The 21,458-nt window shown below is 41.5% G+C and overlaps 1 protein-coding gene across 3 annotated transcripts in view; it reads left to right on the top strand.

Moving 5' to 3' along the window:
• The first annotated feature begins 396 nt into the window (after window positions 1-396).
• TMEM123 (transmembrane protein 123) overlaps window positions 397-21,458 on the top strand; it is a 36,044-nt gene continuing 14,982 nt past the window's right edge. The window contains exons 1-3 of one of the 3 annotated variants that reach the window (XM_038396248.2): window positions 397-926; window positions 11,228-11,290; window positions 16,498-16,527. In XM_038396248.2, the coding sequence (XP_038252176.1) occupies window positions 848-926; window positions 11,228-11,290; window positions 16,498-16,527 (172 nt within the window). In that variant the 5' untranslated portion in view covers window positions 397-847. The remainder of the gene's footprint in view (window positions 927-11,227; window positions 11,291-16,497; window positions 16,528-21,458) is intronic. The other 2 variants (XR_005292018.2, XM_038396262.2) reach the window with 2 other exon arrangements.

The raw sequence follows: 21,458 nt of genomic DNA, 5'->3' as shown, positions 1-21,458 counted from the left end.
TAGCACCCTGACTGGAGGCTCTGTGTAGACAGACCCGCAAAGGCAGAGTAGCAGGCCGCACTCAGCTGATCCTCGCTGGCCCAGCGGCCTTCCAGGGTTGGCTGACTTCATGGTGGGGGTGGAAATCAAGGGCGGAGGTGTGGGGGTTTCAGAGTAGCAGCCCTGTTAGTCTGTAGTGGCAAAAAGAACAGGAGGACTTGGGGCACCTATGAGCCTAACAACTTTCTTGGAGCATAAGCTGTAGCTCACGAAAGCTTATGCTCAAATAAATCCGTCTCTAAGGTGCCCCGAGTCCTCCTGTTCTTTTTGAGGTGTGGTGGGGATTGACAAGCCTCCCCCTGGGCTGGAGGCGGAGGGAGGGGGGGAAGGCTGGCTGGCTCCTGCCACGCAGAGCGGAGAGGAAGTTTCCAAGGAGAGGGGCTGCATTCACCCTGAATCCTGCACCGCCGTCCCTAAGGCAGCTGGGGCACGTCGGGGAGGCAGCCCCAAGGGGCCGCGCCGCACCTGGGAAGGCCACCGGCGGCCTCTCTCCCAGGCTCGGTCCCTAGCCCCCAGGCCTGGGCGCGGCGCCAGAGGCGCAGAGAGCCGGCGGGGCTCCCCGCAGCGGGGCGGGAACCGCTTCCCCCGCCCCCTGCCGCCGCGGAAGCCGCCGCTTCAGCCCGCCCGCTCCACCACGTGAGCTCCCTGCCTCGGGGCCCTGCTCTCCGCCCGGCTGCTCGCAGAGAGGCGCGGAGTTGGGGCGGGCGCAGCCGGTCAGCGTCTGGTAGCGGCAGCGCGCGGCCCTCGCCTCCTGCCCTGGGGGCTGTCTAGGGCCAGGCACGGGGCCGACCCCTTCCCCCCAGGGACCATGAGACGCTCCGCTGGGGCTGCCAGCCCTTTGCGCGCTGCGGCGCTGCTGCTCGCCGCCGGCTGTCTCGCCGCGCTCGGTAAGTCAGAGCCGTGGGTAGCGGTGCGCCCGCAAGAGGCTTTGCCCGGTGTGCCTGCGCCGTGCCCCAAGCGGGACCCGAACCGGCCGCTCACGGGGGCTCCCCTCCCGCGTGGGTGAAGGGCCCCTGGCGGAGCAAAGCCCAGGGGAGACCTAGCGGTCTGGCGAGTGCTCCTCATAGGGGCTGCCCGGCCAGTGGAAGTGACCCTAGCTCGGTGTTTCTCACTCAGCCTTTTCCGACACCGGGGTCCGGCTTGCTGCCTCCCTAAACTGTGCCAGAGGGATGCCACGGACCGCTGGCTCAGAAACCTAGCCCTTCGTCCTGGCACAATTGCCCCGCAGGTCCCAGTTCAGAACTGCCTCTTCATTCCGAAGCCTGAGACAGCCCTGGTGAGATGTAAATCCAGCTTTCATTCGAGCCCCGGGAGCCGCTGGTCATGCAGGTTTATAAAAGCATGTTTTCATACCACGCGGATACTAATGGGGCGTTAGTCTCTAACTAGAGCAGTCAGCATCTTAGTTTGTTTTGCGCACTGGGGCTTTTTAAGGTAAGGGATCAAATGCAGGTATAGGAGACGTGTGTTGTGCCTTTCAAAGAGACTTGCAAAAGATGCTTTTCACCATTCTAGGATGATCTAATCTAATGCGTAGACGGCTACTTTGTGTCAAAATCACACTTTGCAATCAGGATTACGGTTTTACAGTGTGCGGAAAGATTTACGATCTGCATTTACTGAGCGATGGTATCATATTCATTGGATCAGTTGTGCACATCTTGTCCACTCTGTAAGTGACGATATGCCAAGCTATGTCCAAACAGAAGTTTTACTTCCTTAGGAAGGGAGGGAATGGACCAGGTTTGCTTTTACCCTCAGGCAATGCCCACTTCAGATGGATTAGCTAAAGTACAGAGTATGGGAATCTGTTGCGCACACTTCCAAAATGACCCTCATTTCAAACACACAGTTTACCTTTGGTTTGATCATGTTTACTGTTTGGTTACATTGTTAACTTTTTTCCTAATAAAATCTGAACCATGGCACTGAGATTGCAGAAATAATCTCATAACCTGTTTGTTCTATGACCTGCAAGATGTCTAGGGTAGGAATTGAAATCGGAATAAAATTGTATTAGAATAAAACTGTTTTCAGAGTAGCAGCCGTGTTAGTCTGTATTCGCAAAAAGAAAAGGAGTACTTGTGGCACCTTAGAGACTAACAAATTTATTAGAGCATAAGCTTTTGTGAGTTACAGCTCACTTCATCGGATGCAATAAAACTGTATTACCCATTGGTCAGTAAAGAAGCAAAATCTCAGAAAACCAGACCAAAAAGTTATGATATTGGAGAGAATAGCCATCTATCTGTTTTAAAGGTGTCTTGCAAAGGAAAAGAAAACAGGTTTTGATGTATAAAAAGGCCCAAAATGTGTGTTCCTTTTTTAAAATAATAATAATAGTAATAATAATAAAAATCAGTCTGCTGCTTTCTTTACAATGGAAATTCAGGTCATATCTTCCCAGTTTTTCTTGGAAGATCCTATGGATGACTAGTAGGTTTTGATTTCACAGATACTAAGGACGCAAAACATGACTGAATAAAAATCACTTCCCCTCTTTCCATTAAGATGCATTTGATTCAAATGTCTAACAAACGATTGGAAGAGAAAGGACTTTTGTTAAAGAATCAATTCCTAACCCTTTCAATTTATAGCTGAAAGCTCCCAATCCATAACTCTGATTCCTCTAACGGAGACCTCCAGCAAAATGGGAGACAAGACTTGACATTTTTGATACTCCTAAAGTGAAAAAACAAGTAGAACCTCCTCCCTTTCTTTCCTTAAAACAAACAAACAAACAAACCTTCTTGTACATTGCAAGAAAGCAGAAAAGGAAACAACTCCCCTAGATTTTGTTTTCTTGTTCAGCTTTGAATTCCACTCTCCCCTCTTCCCTTCAACAAAAAATACTAATTTATCTGGACACAAAACAGGGAGAGGAGATACTTGTATATGGGATCAGTACAATCAAAACCATAGCTGACAGAAGCAACTGGAACAATGGAACAAGGTGCCTAGATCAAGTTCCTTCTAGTGAACTATCCTAGGGGCCTACACTAGATGTCAGAGAAAGGAGAGGAGGGAGCCATAACACTCCTGGCCAGTTGTGTAGTATAGTGTCATAAATTGGGGGAGGGAGGAAATAGTTTTCCCGATCCCAGCTGAAGATCAGCAAATGCCCTAAGGCGGTGCTACATTTATGGCAAGACTGGTATCTGCTGTTCTTTCTGCAGTTGTGCAGTTCCTTCTATGTAAGGAAGGGCCCCTTTTTGTCTTGCACTGGTCTGGTGCTTATAATAATGTTTCCTTCAAGTGGCTGATCCCTGCAAGTATACAGATTGTTGCCTTCTCACATCAGATGAGTTTTTTTTAACTCAAGTTGTGAAAGCACCAGATTCGGTCCACAATGATAACCCTCTGAAAACATTCATACCATAAGGATGGCTGTAAAAAGCTAGATAGACAGAATCCCAGAAAAATTACTTTCAAGGAGTCCCACACAAACACAATAATTTTGTTTAAATAAGTAACCAAAATAATCTGCAAAAAAGAAACCTGACATCAGAAACTAAAGTGAAATATCAGTTGGTCTAGCAATCCTGAATTGCTTCTCGTCTTACAGACACACAGTTAGTTTAAAAAAAAAAAACAAAAACAAGGAGTACTTGTGGCACCTTAGAGACTAACTAACAAATTTATTTGGGCATAAAACTTATGCCCAAATAAATTTGTCAGTCTCTAAGGTGCCACAAGTAGTCCTTGGTGGGGGTTTTTTTTTTTTGTTTTGTTTTGTTTTGCTGATACAGACTAACACGGCTACCACTCTAAAATGGTTAGTAAAAGTTTTTACACTGAGTTTACTTTGGTGAAACTGCAATGAAAAATAGAATTAAAAAAGCAGGTGGAGGAATATGACAGGTTTTAAAGTCTCCATTTCAGTAGAAAACAAAAAGAAAAGGAGTACCCGTGGCACCTTAGAGACTAACAAATTTATTAGAGCATAAGCTTTCGTGAGCTACAGCTCACTTCAGCTGTAGCTCACGAAAGCTTATGCTCTAATAAATTTGTTAGTCTCTAAGGTGCCACGGGTACTCCTTTTCTTTTTGCGAATACAGACTAACACGGCTGCTACTCTGAAACCTGTCAGTAGAAAACAACTCTCCCTTGGATAAAAAAAATGCTCTTCTGAAGGAACATTGTCTATTGTCTTTTTTTAATGCATTATGACCCTGTCATACAATGAAACACTGCAGGAGGTTCTGTTTTACCTAAGGAACAGCATGATTTGTCTTTGTAAACCAATATAAAACCCTGGTAAGCAAGCTGACTGGCAAATATTGGTTAAATGTTGTAAGAAGATAGTTCTGTTTTTATTATCTGTATTTCCATGAACTGTAAAGTAGCATTTTCTTTTTTGAGAAATGTGATTTTTATGAGCTGTGCTTAACTGACTGTGTAGAAAAATAAGCTGTTAGCGCCTGATCCAAAGATATTGGAAAGATTCAGATGACTTCAGTGGGCTTTGGATCAGGCCGTTAATATGATATAGTGATGAAATTACAAGTTCTATTCCAAGACGAGTAACATAAAGGAACACTGTCAATTTAAAGACCTTTTTTTATATTAGGTAATTTTAAAACATTGTCAATTGCTAATAGAGTACCCCTTAAATATTATGTTCTGACTTTTTAAAAATCTAAATTCTGTTCAAAAATGTTGTGCGGGTTTTTCTGCTTTCCTGTTGATGTTTGTCTATTTCAGCAAGGATGAAAATGATTCACTAGTTGACAGTACACTAGAAAGTGTGAAACTGACAGTACTCAAAATGCTGTCAAATATTCAAAGTAAATGGGCTGTGAGAAAATAGAGAGAAATAGGTTTTCAGACAGAATTGTGATTTCAAGTTGATCGTGTTTTTTTTAATCTGCTAAATTATGAATATGCATCAAATATTTAAGGGGAAAACTTTATTAGAAAATTATGGTTTAAAAATAAAAAAAAATCAGTTTATGAATGTGTGAAATCCCAGAGATTCAGAGTTATGGTTGCATTTAAAAACAAAAAGGGGAAATGCAGAGTTAAGTTATATCAGACAAAACTCTAGTCTGTGTTTGTGTCCTCATCCACCCTACATCCAAAGATAACTGAACATTGACACATTATAAATGTTAAACATTGGCAAAACCAGCCACAAACCCCTACTGTACAATGCTATGCTTGACATATGAACATGTGCACTTGCTTGTGAGTTGCTGGTACCAAGCCCTGTGATCGCTCCTGTGATCATAGATTCTCAACTTGGGAGTTTAGGGCCCCAGAGTGGTCACAGCCACCTTCCCTTTCTTTATCTTTAGGTGGGAGTGAGAAAGAGGTGTCCCTCCCCCCAGTGTTTTTATACCTAAGAGTGGCCATACTGAGTCAGACCAATGGTCCATCTAGCCCAGTATCTTGTCTTCTGACAGTGGCTAGTGCCAGGTGCTTCAGAGGGAATGAACATAGCAGTGCAATTACCTAATGATCCATCCCCTGTTATTCACTCCCAGCTTCTGGCAAACAGAGGCTAGGGACACCAGAGCATGGGGTTGCACCCCTGACCATCTTGACTAAAAGCCTTTGATGGACCTATCCTCCATGAACTCGTCTATTTCTTTTTTGAACCCTGTTATAGTTTTGGCCTTCACAACATTCCCTGGCAACAAGTTTCACAGGTGTTGTGTGAAGAAGTACTTCCTTTAGTTTGTGTTAAACCTGTTGCCTATTAATTTCATTGGGTGTCCTCTGGTTCTTGTGTTAGGTGAAGGAGTGAATAACACTTCATTACTCACTTTCTCCACACCAGTCAAGATTTTATAGACCTCTATCATATTCCCTCTGAGTCGTGTTTTTTTTCAAGCTGAAAAAGTCCCAGTCTTTTAAATCTTTTTTCATATGGCAGCTGTTCCATTCCCCTAATAATTTTTGTTGTCCTTCTCTGTACTTTTTCCAATTCTAATATATCTTTTTTCTGTTGTAACATGATGTCACAGTATGAGAAGTTGTTCTGGTTAAACTTTGGAGCACCAGGGTCCTTGCATTCTGAGTTATGTTGGTTGAAGTTGAGTGACTCAGGGCTGAATCTAGCCTATCTTGTCATTGTCTCCTACCAGTTGCTTCAGTTTTGGTAAAATTAGATTGGGATTCTGATGAAAGCTAACTTCATCCTCACTACCCATAATGTGAGATTATATATAGCACCAGCTCTAGGCTGAACAAATCGTTATGGTTATTCTTTCAAAAGTTTAAAATTGAACATTGACTTAATGCAGCTTTGAAACTTTACTATGCAGAAGAAAAATGCTGCTTTTAACTGTCTTAATTTAAAAGAAACAAGCACAGAAACTGTTTCCTTACCTGTCAAATCTTTTTTTAAACTTTTTCTTTATTTTTTAGTAGTTTATGTTTAACACAGTACTCTACTGTATTTGCTGTGTGCTGTTTCCTGGTTCTGGTTCCAAATGAGGCATGTGGTTGATTGCTTGGTCAGTTCGAAACTCTGGTGTTTGTAACTCTAAGATTCTACTGTATAAGGGAGGAATGTTGGGGTTACAGAGAGTCCCTGAAATAGAGAGGGATGGCAGGTTGAGATTTACAGGGAGGTTGTGGCGGAGATGGAAGAATGCAAGGAGCCAGGTGTGTGCTGTGAGCTTAGCCTACAGAAACAACAAAGTGTACAACCCTCTAGTTATGCATAGGTTTAACACACATGAAGGTTTCCACTTTCTATATATACGCTATCACACTCAATTTCATCGATACACTCATAGAAATAGCTGTTGGAAATTACTCGGAGACCCTTTCTACCTAAAATTGGAACAACCGACTGATTCTCTGTGTATGAAAGTTTTTGTTTCTGGTCTATCCAAATTAGCTTGTGTCAGAGATTTGACACTGCATGTGGTATAGACTACAAGTGTTTTCAGGAGACGGGAATAAATCATTGTGACAGACACCATCTTAGATCCCCACAGGAAACATTCTTTCGTTCAGGCTAGGCCAGCTTGATGCAGCTCATCCACTTCAGCAGAGCACACCACAAACAGTCATGTTTCAAGATATATCTACAGATGACACTAGCAAAGGGAAACAGCAGAGTGACTGATAAAATAGCTGGTAGATCAGATAATGAATACACTTTTATCAGAATTAAAAGTAGGTCATTCAAAAAGCAGATGATGGAACTCGCATATAAAATGTCATCGTTAGAATTTATAAATTGTGGTTATTACATTAGCAGAGACAAAACTATTGCAATAAATTAACTTTTAACAGAATTAAAATCCATTCTTTGGACTCTCAGGGAAACTGAAGCTTGACCCTGCTGGCCTCTCTCAGGCAAATTCCCCACCCCCTTACACTCTGAGTAAGAACTGCAGGATTTGGTCCTTTCTAGGGGAAAAAAATTTAACTCTGCTCCCATGCTGCTTTCACGTAACCAGTCTGGGAAATTTCACTGTTATTGTAAATAAGTATTCTACCCTTTACATCAGTTCCATCATAATATCAAAGTGCCTTGCTACACTGCACTCCGTATGGGTACCTTAGGTTTAAAATACAGTTGGAACTAGTTCAACTCACTGATTTGCAAGCCTGATCATTCTGAGATCTTTACTGGGAAGTAAGAATGGAGATTTCATTATTACTAAGCCTTTATTGTATTTCTGAAGTAGATTACAGGACATGGACTTGTATTTTATGGTGTATTGTCACATATATAAAGAACTAAACTATCCTTGTCAGAGTAATAAACAGTCTGTTTTGCCATGCAGGATCACTGATCTCCTCTGTTGTGCTCGTTTTCTTGCTAAGTCACAAAAATCAGTAACCACCACAAGTCTCCTAATCACTTGTGCAAATTTAGCAGTTTCTATTGTGTGCATGTTTGTTTTCTCTCACCTTTTTTCTCTTAACAGTTGTATGTAGCCCATGTGCTAGCACTAGGCTGACCCTGCTGCAGAGAGGAGGCTCAGAAAAGTTAAAACAGAATCAATGAAAGCTGTGAAGTTAAAGTGAATTAAACTCTTGTGTGGGTGCTCTGATTCAGAACTGGTTTTAGCTCGCTGTAGCTTAATCCTCTTTAGGATGTAATTTATGCTAATTAACTTCACAGCGCTAATTGATTTGTCTTAATTTTCCTGAGTAGTTGGCTTCTTAACTTTGACTGAACTTATCATTAAACAGAACTGGTTAAATAAATTGAAATGAAGAAAATATTCTCTCTGCACTTCTAGAGGAGGCTACTGCAGTCAAAAACTGGTTTAGCACATCAACGGATCCTGGTTCCAGGTGCTTAGCCAGTGACTTCCACCAATTCAGTGGTCTGACTTCCTTTAAAACTTGGCAGCAAAAGTGTACAGTATATTCCCAATTATCTGAGTCGCATGCGGAACATGGGTTTCATTTGACTAATTGGGAGTTTAGATAATTGAGAAGGCAGGAGCCATGCTGCCGCCGGGGACTCATTGTCCTGCTCCTCCTCGCAATCCTGGATAGGGGTCTCTGCTCTATTATTTGAACACCCATATTATCTGTATCCCTTCCTGGTCCCCCAGCCTGAGAGACATGCTATAGAGAGCATGTGTCTCATGTTGGGGGACCAGGAAGGGGTTCAGATAATGCAGAGGTTTGGATAATAGGGCTAAACAGGAGTGTACTGTGCTGCTTAATATTCTTTTTTATTTAATTAAATAATTTGAATAGATTATAATAAATGTAACCCTTAACATAAGTTGTTAACTTGAAGATAATTTTAAATAAATATTTTTTAAATAAACCTGTATTTAATTTAAATTTAAAAAATCCAAATTAAATAAAATTCCTCGCTTGCTTGTTTTTTTTGTTTGTTTTTAGAGCATTGATTTTTATCCACCCTAATGGGTGGTATATGTGCAGCACCACCCCATGCAGCATTTTGACCCAGAGGCACATCCCAAAATCAGTTCCTCCCCTGTTTCCTTGCTGCTGTAACTTGTTACTGGCCAACAAGGAGGGCTATGTAGCCAAGGCTCTGCCCTTTTCCTTGCTCTTCCCAACCACTTCCTTCCCGCCTACTCTAGTTACAGCAGCTCTCCCAGGTCCAGGTTCTAGGCAGGCCACATGGGGTGGTGTCGGTGATTCTCACTCCCATGCATGGGCATGTAACCCATGTCAGAACATAGTACCAAGGTGGCACAGGTTAATCACTCAGAAGGCAAGAAATTCCACAAGTGAGCGTGCATGGTCACCCATTCCTCGGCCCCCCAGTATAGGGCCTGTGATAGTGAGGGGTGGCTTCACTAGTGTCAGTGGAATTACGCAAGTGTAAAATCATTGTCGCCAAAAGAAGAATCAGGCCCTGTATGTTTAATTATTAATGATCACACACTATTTCTCAAATGCAGTAGGCTAGACAAATATAGTAATTAATATCACTTTTCTGAGTATTGGATACCCGTGTAGCATTTCTGTAGCATTGTTTATTGCTCTATACGTGCCAAACAGGATGCCTGGAAATCAGTCTTATAAAAATTACACAGCAAACTGTGTGTGCATGTGTGCGCGTACATGCACATGCTTGCTTGTGGGTAATTTGCTTAATCTGTTTTTAAACCTTAACACGCTAACTGCCTGTGTGCAGCTGTTACGGAATCACTTGGAAGGGAGAGGTTTAGAGGAGAGATTCCAAACCTTAGGAACATCAGGACCTTTTAAGGGGGACATGCTTGGTTCTCTGTCCTGCTCCTGCCACCTCTAGCCCTCCCTCCCCCCAGGCAGCTCTTTACAGTATGCTCTCTCACTGCAATCACTATGGAAGGAGGTGGAGGGCAGTGGTTGTGTACAACCAGCAACATGAGAGAAGAGAGAAAGAACATGTGGTAGCTACAGCTTCAGAGATCCTTAAATGAGGAGAGGGACACAGCCCAAAACTGGTGGTGGGAAAGATAGGGAAGGAACAGCCCCAAACATAGGTGCAGAGTAACAGCCCCATTAAGACATAAGGACTGGAGAGCGGACACACCAAAATGGGGGCTGGAGGGACCATGGGAAAGAGCATGTAGAGAGCGGGAGATCTGAAAAGACAGAAGGGATAAGCAGAGATTTGGGAGAGAGGAAGTGAAAATCTGAAAGAATAGGACTGCCTTTTTGTTCTGTGTTTATATAGCATCTAGCACAGTGGGCTCCTAGATGCTACAGTAATACAAACAATAAATTTTAAAAATAGGACTAAGAAGGTAAGGAGAAAATGGAGACCTAAGGCCAAATCTGCATCAGAAAAGGTTTGCACTGCTATCTCAGAAAACCTTTCCAATGTAGACGAAACTTCTGATGGCCAAAAAGTGATAAACTACTGTATACCAGTTCCCTGAGCAAAATAAACCCTACTTGCAAAAACACTTTTATGCCAGTATCACTGTTAATCTAGGGCTTTTGCCAATATAGAAATTTCATTAGAAATCGCACCCCTAACTGACATTACTATTTTGACTAAAAAAGAAAAGGAGTACTTGTGGTACCTTAGAGACTAACAAATTTATTTGAGCATAAGCTTTCGTGAGCTTCATTTCATTGGAAGTGAGTTGTAGCTCACGAAAGCTTATGCTTAAATAAATTTGTTAGTCTCTAAGGTGCCACAAGTACTCCTTTTCTTTTTTGTGAATACAGACTAACACAGCTGCTACTCTGAAAACTATTTTGACTGTAGATTTTGCCTAAATCAAATGCAGAAGAGGAGAGAATGTGATGGGGGCTGTGAGAGAAAACAAAACCAAAATATTCAGAAGCAAAACTAGGGAAAAAAACAAAACAGGGAAAAATGCAAAAATCCAGACCCAGGCAGTCAGAATGTGGCCACATGCTACAGCTATGACAGAGCATGAAGTGAAGGGGGAAACGGAGAAAAAAGAGGCAATTAGTAAAAAGGCAGGTGAGCAGGGCTCCAACCCATGAAGGACAGGGAACACTGGACTTAAGGAATGTGGCCCTGATCCTGCTGGAAGGGAAATCAATGGCAAAATAGTCATTGCCTGCAATAGGACAAGACCCACCTTTTGTGTGACTGTGCTTTCTGCCATGACCCCAGTCGTGGCCTACAGATGGCGGTCATGAAGAAAAGGTGTGTATGCCCTTGGGACTTGCTCATTCAATTGCAGTACATTATGGTTGCACAAAAATGGCTTGTTTTTAATGCTAGAAGAGTTCATTCTTTCACGGTTTTCTTTTTTCTTTGAAGGGGCTACAAATACATCCATTCCAACCACAATCACACAGTCCACTTCAAATATTTCAGCATGTGGTAAGTGTCTGATAACCCTTTTCCTGCTGGTACTATATAGGCAAGCATCAAAAATACCCAAACAGAAAAATTAGACAACACTCCATAGACCGTGATTGAAACAGTGCATTTCATGGGGGTATTAACATTTTTGCAATGGGATGGTACAACTAAGAGACCTCCCAAGATAGATTTTTATTTTACTGGTGAAATTAAAGGTGACACCATTCTAGGTAACTTGCTGGCCACAAGCCATGAGCTCCCCAATGCCATAGGAAGAGAAGTTTCAGAGTAGCAGCCGTGTTAGTCTGTATTCGCAAAAAGAAAAGGAGTACTTGTGGCACCTTAGAGACTAACAAATTTATTAGAGCATAAGCTTTCGTGAGCTACAGCTCACTTCATCGGATGCATCCGATGAAGTGAGCTGTAGCTCACGAAAGCTTATATAGGAAGAGAAGAATCAAGAAAACAAAATCTAAAGCTCCTTGATTAATTTTCTTCTTGATCGTTTTGAACTTTAGCAAACACACTCCATTTTAGTGCAGTAGAATAATGAAGAGGCTGTCATGCAAGCAGTGGATATTTGTTTGAATTTTCCTACTCTGTAGTAGCCTGTGAATGTAAACAATAGGTGGGAATCCGTGTGTCATGGGGCAGGGAAAGAGAGAAAAATTTCTGTTACGATGAGGCTCCAGGGTAGATGCACCATGGAAACGTGTGCTGTCTCCATGGAGCCAGTATCACAAAACACTGCAGTTCAAACAAGATACTGGCAGTAAGAGTGAGTAACTCTGTTAAAGATAAAAAGAAAAGGAGTACTTGTGGCACCTTAGAGACTAACAAATTTATTAGAGCATAAGCTTTCGTGAGCTACAGCTCACTTCATCGGATGCATTTGGTGGAAAAAACAGGAGAGATTTATATACACACACACAGAGAACATCTCTGTGTGTGTGTATATAAATCTCTCCTCTGTTTTTTCCACCAAATGCATCTGATGAAACATCTCTGTGTGTGTGTATATAAATCTCTCCTCTGTTTTTTCCACCAAATGCATCCGATGAAGTGAGCTGTAGCTCACGAAAGCTTATGCTCTAATAAATTTGTTAGTCTCTAAGGTGCCACAAGTACTCCTTTTCTTTTTGCGAATACAGACTAACACGGCTGCTACTCTGAAATCTGTTAAAGATGTACCACCCGCGTCCGTATCCCATTCCTACTTGGAGGCCCCTAAATCCTTATTTATAATACAAGTTATTCAGACTTCAATGCTCTACCGTTGGAGCAAGAGGGTTCATATTGCCAGGTGTATTATGGTAAAATAAGTCAATCTGTATAATTAATGGGTGGGAGCTGTAGACGTAGAACCTTATACAGACTAACATGGCTGCTACTCTGAAACTTGTAAAACTATGCTTCCCTACCCTAGACCCCTGCCCCGTCCTTAGCAGGGCTGAAGGTATGAATTTTCTATGCAATTTTTAATCTGCTACTAAAACAAATTTCCATCTCATTTGATTTGCAACATTCCAGCCTTGGGTTGTTGGGTTGTTGCAACGTGACATTATTAAAAGAGAACAAATCATGGCAAGAGAACTGAGAAACTCAAAAGTTGTTTCTTGTGGGAGCTTGGCACAAACATGTTTCACCATGTCTGTAAAAGGTTGGTTGAGAGCTAGCACATCATACCACTTTCCACTGTGTGTTGAAGAAGCATTAGAAAATAATTTGTTGTCATGGCCCTCTGAAATTTTACACTTGAAAGAGGGAAGAGAAGGAAGTCTAGTTTCTTCCACTCGTCTATTTTTGTCACTTATTATTTGCTTTAATATCACAAGTAGATTACTACTTATTTATTATTTGGATTGTGGTAGCATGTAGGGGCCTCAGTCATGGGCCAGGACCCCTTTGCGAGCTAGGTGCTGTACTAACATGGAAGAAAAAAACAGTCTCTGCCTCAAAGAGCTCTGTAAATCAAGGAGTTATTATATCTTTAACAGCTACTTCTACATCAGTTAATAAGTTCCAAGTACTCCTATTTCTGTGGATCTTGGTGATTACCAAGTAGCCCTGAGACCTGCAGCAATCAGGGAGGTGAGCATGGGCTGTGAACATTCTCACTTGGCTCATTACTAGAAATTCCTGTTGTGTCTTGAATATTGCCCTGAAGAATGTGGTGATTCATACAGATAAAACTCCATCTGCACTCTCCATAGCCGTTAGCATTTTGACTTAAGGATTCAATAGTGGGTACACAAAAAAGGAAGAACAGAACATAATCTTACCAAAGCCTGGTAGTCTTGGGTAGTGGTGGAAATGGTGCATGTTTTAATTTCATTGTTTGCAGAATCCCTAGTCAGGCATGCAAGCATAGGCATGAATGAAAGAGGGAACAGAGATTAGTATTTTATAGGTTTCAGAGTAGCAGCCGTGTTAGTCTGTATTCGCAAAAAGAAAAGGAGTACTTGTGGCACCTTAGAGACTAACAAATTTATTAGAGCATAAGCTTTTGTGAGCTACAGCTCACTTCATCGAAAGCTTATGCTCTAATAAATTTGTTAGTCTCTAAGGTGCCACAAGTACTCCTTTTCTTTTTGTAGTATTTTACAGTTATCCTGTCTGCAACAGAATCATAGAATATCAGAGTTGGAAGGGACCTCAGGAGATCATCTAGTCCAACTCCCTGCTCAAAGCAGGGCCAATCCTCAATTTTTGCCCCAGATCCCTAAATGGCCCCCTCAAGGATTGAACTCACAACCCTGGGTTTAGCAGGAGCTTGACATCACATATGAAACCATTGTCAAATATGAATTGTGTTCACACTCTAGATGATTCTTAAATGCAGGTTTCCTGTAGAGTTACTAGCTTTATTATTATTTGTATTGTGATAGCAAGTAAAGTAAAGGCCAAAGTCTCATTGTGCTAGGCACTGTACAAACCTAACAAAAAGACCATTTCTGCTCAAACAATTTACAATCTAGGTAAGCTTTAAGAGCTTGTCTCCACTTACCAGAGGATCGACGCATGACTGGGGGTCGGTTTAGCTGGTCTAGTGAAGACCCACTAAATCGATTGCCGATCGCTCTCCCGTCAACTCCGGTACTCCACCGGAATGAGAAACATAAGGTAAATCGACAGGAGAGTTTCTCCCATCGACCCAGTACAGTGTAGACGCTGCAAAAGGTTGACCTAATCTACATCAACTCCAGCTATGTTATTCACGTAGCTGGAGTTGTGTAACTTAGGTGAGCTGAGCCCTGTAGTGTAGACCTGCCCTAACACACACACACCCCATTTGAAACAGATTAGTAGATTTTAAGAACAGAAGGGACCACTGTCATCCTCTGGTCTGACCTCCTGCATAACAGAACTTCCCTGAATTAATTAGTGATTCAACTCCAAATCTTGTCATTTAGTTTTTCGCTAGAATAAGTTTTTTACAGTGTTGAAAAATTTCTCTACTTGCTAGCAGTGAATAGAAGAATCCTGTTTCTTTGAGAGAAAATAGGACTGGTTTTATTTTAAGAGGCAATCACAGTGATAATTATTATACATGTTATACTATGCTGCTTAAAATTATGGATGCATTTGGATGTATCACTAGATCTTTACACACTTGTGGTGAGTCGGAATGTGCACTAAAGAATTGATGCCTTCTTTATTCACCCTAAATATTTGACTGAAAGTGTCCAATATATCTTTAAACGCAGGTAACCTGTCATGGTCATACCAGCATAAGAATTGTGATTCATCTTTTACAAATAAAACAAAATCATATGACATTTAATTGCATTATTAGTTGTTTTCCCTTTTTAAGTAATAAATATGAAATAATACAATCTAGGTATGTTTATCATTATGCATATCAGAGTACAGCTGGTCTTTTAGGGGAAAATGAACAGGCAATGTAGAAAGATAAAAGGACAGATGTTTTTCTTCTGTTGCTATCTCAAGTTCTTTCATCTTGGATTGGTTGGTAAAATACTAAGGGTAAGATTTTTTTTTTTCCCAAAGACATAAAAGAAGAGTTGGGTGCCCAGCTCAGTTTGACTTTCACTAATTCCCTTTTGTGCCTCTTGAAAACTCACCCTTCACGTTTGGAAATTATTGAAAGTAAATAAACTGCAAGAGGCCAGTGTATAAAAAATATACCTCTTTTCTGCACAGAAAAGGCTTACTGTGCCACTGAGCACTATAGTCTTGGTACAATAAGAAAAAAAGTTCAGAATGGGACTGAGAGTGCAAACATGCTGAGGAACTTTATCAAAATCCCTTTGAATAAGAGCACAGACATTTTTTGGGGGGTGACTCAAGGTTTGTGTATTGTGGTTCAGTGGGTCTGCTCATGGCCTAGGAACCAAATCTGTGTAATCCTATATATATATATGGTTCCTAGGCCATGAGCAGACCCACTGAACCACATATATATATATTACTATACATTATTCAATTTGGCATGTTTGGAAGTGATGGACTTTTAAAAAATAAAAACCTCTGACTTCTGTTTTATTCAGGTTGTATCTTTTGGAGTAGGAGAGCAGTTAGTATTGCTGTATGATAGAACTCTACATGTCTGAAGATCTTTCTAGGAGGATGTCTGAAACCTTCCTGTAACAAGGAGCCAGTTAGGAGACACTGCTCCAGTTCAGCCCCAGAATTCAGTAAAGAACATGTCGTTCACATGAAAAGGAGCTGCATGGCTCCTTCAAAGAAAGACAATCTGCATTGCCAGCCAGCATCGTCTTTGCTCTCCCCATGGTTGGGGTTCAAGAGTACAGCCTGCACGTCGTATAGGAGACGTAGCCAGAGTGGAGTTGTTGGGATGGCACGTGTTGGGGAGAGGTTTATTTGTGGGTATTGAAGAAAAATCAGCATCTGTGGGGTATTTTCTTCCCTTAGCACCTGATCCAAAGCCCATTGGAATCAGTGGGAGTCCTTCTGTTGATTCAGTGAGCTTTGGATCAGGACATTAGGACACACCAACAGCTCCAATTTCTGTTATTGGGACTTGCACAAAGACATCAAGTGTAGATTATAAACCAGTGTTTCACCATGTATTAGTTATGTGGCAGAAGGAGCTGCAGCCAGGCACTCTGCCATCTGCAAGTCAAAACAAGATGTAAGCAATAGGTAACTGAGGTTTTATAATGCATTTTAATGCCAAAAAACCCTTGATTTTTACGTCTAAGCATACTTGGATTTATTGATATTTTTTTTCTTCCTTTTAGATAAAAATGCCACTCTCACAACTATTTCAGGTGAGTTAAATTTTTAAATTGTGTGATAACCCTTTTTAATTACACTTTAAGCTTTTTAACGGTGCAGTCAAGTTCTTAATCATTACTAATTTTGCTGTTAAAAAAATCCTACAGTTGATCTGGTTAGAGTTCATATATTGTGCCCTTTAAATTACATATAAATAGTGCTATGATTTTCTATTTTTGTTTATATAATATTTGATTAGTTGAACTACTTACTGTTCTGGATTAATCTGTGAAATACAGTTTATTGCATATTACCCTGATTCCTTGACAGGATTCATTATCTTAGAGAGGAAAGAGCATATGGTATTGCTAGAATGGCTGCAAGTTGAGCACGCTATTGTCTAGATTGGTCTCTAGCTTCTATACGTGCCTCCTTCAGTTGCTCATGATTTTCTCAAACAAATTTCTTGTGTGTGGGTGGGGGAACACTGAATAGAAACAGCTGAGTTATTTTTGAGTTTTTAATTGGGGGAAAAAAAGCTTAAATGCTTCTCCCTATATATTCTGATGAAACATTTTGTACAGTGATTACTCAAATGACTGGAGCTACAAAGTTCAGGGTTGCTTGTGGCATCTTAGAGACTAACAAATTTATTAGAGCATAAGCTTTCGTGAGCTACAGCTCACTTCATCGGATGCATTTGGTGGAAAAAACAGAGGAGAGATTTATATACACACACACAGAGAACATGAAACAATGGGTTTATCATACACACTGTAAGGAGAGTGATCACTTAAGATAAGCCATCACCAGCAGCAGGGGGGGGGAAAGGAGGAAAACCTTTCATGGTGACAAGCAGATAGGCTAATTCCAGCAGTTAACAAGAATATCAGAGGAACAGTGGGGGGTGGGGTGGGAGGGAGAAATACCATGGGGAAATAGTTTTACTTTGTGTAATGACTCATCCATTCCCAGTCTCTATTCAAGCCTAAGTTAATTGTATCCAGTTTGCAAATTAATTCCAATTCAGCAGTCTCTCGTTGGAGTCTGTTTTTGAAGCTTTTTTGTTGAAGGATAGCCACTCTTAGGTCTGTGATCGAGTGACCAGAGAGATTGAAGTGTTCTCCAACTGGTTTTTGAATGTTATAATTCTTGACGTCTGATTTGTATCCATTCATTCTTTTAAGTAGAGACTGTCCAGTTTGACCAATGTACATGGCAGAGGGGCATTGCTGGCACATGATGGCATATATCACATTGGTAGATGCGCAGGTGAATGAGCCTCTGATAGTGTGGCTGATGTGATTAGGCCCTATGATGGTATCCCCTGAATAGATATGTGGACAGAGTTGGCAACGGGCTTTGTTGCAAGGATAGGTTCCTGGGTTAGTGGTTCTGTTGTGTGGTGTGTGGTTGCTGGTGAGTATTTGCTTCAGATTGGGGGGCTGTCTGTAAGCAAGGACTGGTCTGTCTCCCAAGATCTGAGAGAGCGATGGCTCGTCCTTCAGGATAGGTTGTAGATCCTTGATGATGCGTTGGAGAGGTTTTAGTTGGGGGCTGAAGGTGATGGCTAGTGGCGTTCTGTTGTTTTCTTTGTTGGGCCTGTCCTGTAGTAGGTGACTTCTGGGTACTCTTCTGGCTCTGTCAATCTGTTTCTTCACTTCAGCAGGTGGGTATTGTAGTTGTAGGAATGCATGATAGAGATCTTGTAGGTGTTTGTCTCTGTCTGAGGGGTTGGAGCAAATGCGGTTATATCGTAGCGCTTGGCTGTAGACAATGGATCGAGTGGTATGATCTGGATGAAAGCTAGAGGCATGTTAGTAGGAATAGCGGTCAGTAGGTTTCCGATATAGGGTGGTGTTTATGTGACCATCGCTTATTAGCACCGTAGTGTCCAGGAAGTGGATCTCTTGTGTGGACTGGTCCAGGCTGAGGTTGATGGTGGGATGGAAATTGTTGAAATCATGGTGGAATTCCTCAAGAGCTTCTTTTCCATGGGTCCAGATGATGAAGATGTCATCAATGTAGCGCAAGTAGACTCCAACGAGAGACTGCTGAATTGGAATTAATTTGCAAACTGGATACAATTAATTTAGGCTTGAATAGAGACTGGGAATGGATGAGTCATTACACAAAGTAAAACTATTTCCCCATGGTATTTCTCCCTCCCACCCCACCCCCCACTGTTCCTCTGATATTCTTGTTAACTGCTGGAATTAGCCTACCTGCTTGTCACCATGAAAGGTTTTCCTCCTTCCCCCCCCTGCTGCTGGTGATGGCTTATCTTAAGTGATCACTCTCCTTACAGTGTGTATGATAAACCCATTGTTTCATGTTCTCTGTGTGTGTGTATATAAATCTCTCCTCTGTTTTTTCCACCAAATGCATCCGATGAAGTGAGCTGTAGCTCACGAAAGCTTATGCTCTAATAAATTTGTTAGTCTCTAAGGTGCCACAAGTACTCCTTTTCTTTTTGCTAATACAGACTAACACGGCTGCTACTCTGAAAAAAGTTCAGGGTTGCTCTCTTTTGTATCTTTGGAGCTCACTGAAATCCAAGGAATAAGCCAAGTTTCAAGAAAACGATTGAATAATTTTAAAAATTAACATTAGAGATCTCATGCATTTTAGAATTTAGCTGCATGTGTTCGAATTTCCTTTGTGTTAATCTGCATATAGAATTCTAGTTTATATGCTATAGAGTATTATTTAATAGCTATGTAAAGAGAGACCATATTTTAAGGAGTATGGGCATATGCATAAGAGAACAGAGTTATAGTTAGGTTTCAACTTTACCATTTCATGAAATTCGGTGTTTGATTTATCAACCTAAGCGTTGTAGCAGTAACCCAAGATGGCTGCATGGAATATATGTTAATTTTGTCTTTTTCATGACTGAATAATTGCCATCATTAATATGTTCCATTTCTGTTTCCTCTGTGATGAAAAGTACAGTGAACATCATATAGAAAAGTACAGTGAACATTAGTATAAGAAATCCATCCTTTATATTGTTGTATTTTTTATTCCAAATGACTTCAGAACACTTTTAAAACACAAGAATCACTTCACCCACCACTGAAATTCAGACACCTATGGGGTGAGACATCACCGTTATTTATTGTTGCATAGGAACACTAGGTCATGAGCTGAAGAATAATGTAGCCGGTTATACCTTCGGGGGGAATTTAGGCAAAATTTAGGTAGCTGCATTGAAGACTATTGCCCCATATCGCTCCTCAGTGACCACACTTGGACACATCTCATTTACAAGGCAGCATCTTCAGAAGCACAGCGTCCCCATCACTGGGTTAGGGCATTGGGTCCGTACTGATTCAGAGGGAAGGGTTACCTTACTTATAGCCAGACTGAATTTGTTGCAGGCTATTATGCGTAAGCACTATTGGCTCATGCCTAGAAACTCCAGCTTCGGTGGCATCCGTTCACTCTTTAGACTGATGATATGAAGGCAGGTGTAGTTGTTATCGGGATAATTTGCTCTGCAGACTATCTATTACTGGTAATGATGGGCTCTTGTTTGACTCTGGATTTTGACTCAAGATCTACATTAAATTCTGGCTCTGTGACAGATTGCCTGTGTAGCTCCAGGCAAGTCAATTTCCAACCAGTGCCTTGGTTTCACATCAGTAAAATTGGGACAGTGCAACTTCTGTACCATACATGTTATGAGAATAAATTCACAGTATCATTCAGATACTATGGCGATGGAAGCCATGTAAGCACCTGGAGGCAATGTCATGTAGTGGAGAGAGCACTGGACTAGGATTCTGGAGACCTGGGATCTGTTCCTGGCTCTGCCACGGCCTGCTGGGTGACCTTGAGAAAATCACTTCCCCCCCCCCCGTGCCTCAGTTTCCCCATATGAAAAATGGGGATAATGATAGTGCCTTCATTTGTAAAGTGCTTTGGGATTTGATGATGAAAAGTGCTATATAAGAGCTGGATAAGAACTGAGCTCAGCTGTCAGAGCCCAGGGTGTAATGTGGTGAGGAGAAAGGGCATGTCCAGGGCATGGGTGACAATCCAGTGAATGCACGTGTGTGTTGTCACCAGTTGTTTTAATCATGCTATCACCCGGTAACTGTGGCTCTGTCAAGTGTGTTTAAGACCTTCTCTTCAAAGACAATGCCAGCAAAGCCAGCTGGTGACCAAAAAGTCTGAGGGTCCCAAAGGTATCTATCTCTAGCGTACACTGGCAACAGTGGTCCTTGCCAGTCCACCTACCAGCAGTATGAGCCTCATCCCAGTTTATTCCACTGTACTGATTATAAGGAACAAAACTCAGCAACCTTTCTGGTAGCTCAGCACTATGTTTTGTCAACTCTTGTACCCTCCCCTGCAAGTTCAAGCCCTAAGTGAAATCTTAAATACTACCAATGGTAAGGGCTGTTTTGATATTTACAGATGATTATGCCATTTGGAGTGTTTGCATATCATTTTTAAAATGTGTTCTGTATTTTACTTAATGTGTTTTACACATGCTTCAGAGAGGAGCTGAATTTCCTAATTGCTACAAGGTAAGCACATGAATGGAACAGCGCCAGACATTTAATCTGAATGAATGTTGCCTTTGAACTGCACATGAGGGATATTATGTGCCATCTCATAATATCAAAGGAGAGTGATAAATAAGATGTATTATGAGTATGGAGTAGTGTTCTCTACCGTATATTTTCTAATGTTTTGACAAGTCCAGTTTTAACTTTCTCAAGGAGTAAGGTTTCTACCACTTCCCTTTTAAAGTTTATTTCACAGTCTGGTAGATCTGTATTGCAGCCTCTCAATTCTTTTTCTTGTTCGCAGCTGCATTTGAAGCAGTGCTACTCAATCTTTGGGAGAACCTGATTCCTAAAATCAAAATGTGGCTTCTCAAGTTTTAAATAAAACTTCTCTGTAAGAATGACATTCTGTAAGAGGCTATATGGTGCTGAACAAGGAATGGAAACTGGGTGCCGGTATATGT

The sequence above is a fragment of the Dermochelys coriacea genome, chromosome 1, assembly GCF_009764565.3.
Source record: "Dermochelys coriacea isolate rDerCor1 chromosome 1, rDerCor1.pri.v4, whole genome shotgun sequence".
NCBI classification, from domain to species: Eukaryota; Metazoa; Chordata; order Testudines; family Dermochelyidae; genus Dermochelys; species Dermochelys coriacea.
Note: the sequence above shows the minus strand (reverse complement) of the source record. Positions and strands in the feature narration are given on the sequence as shown.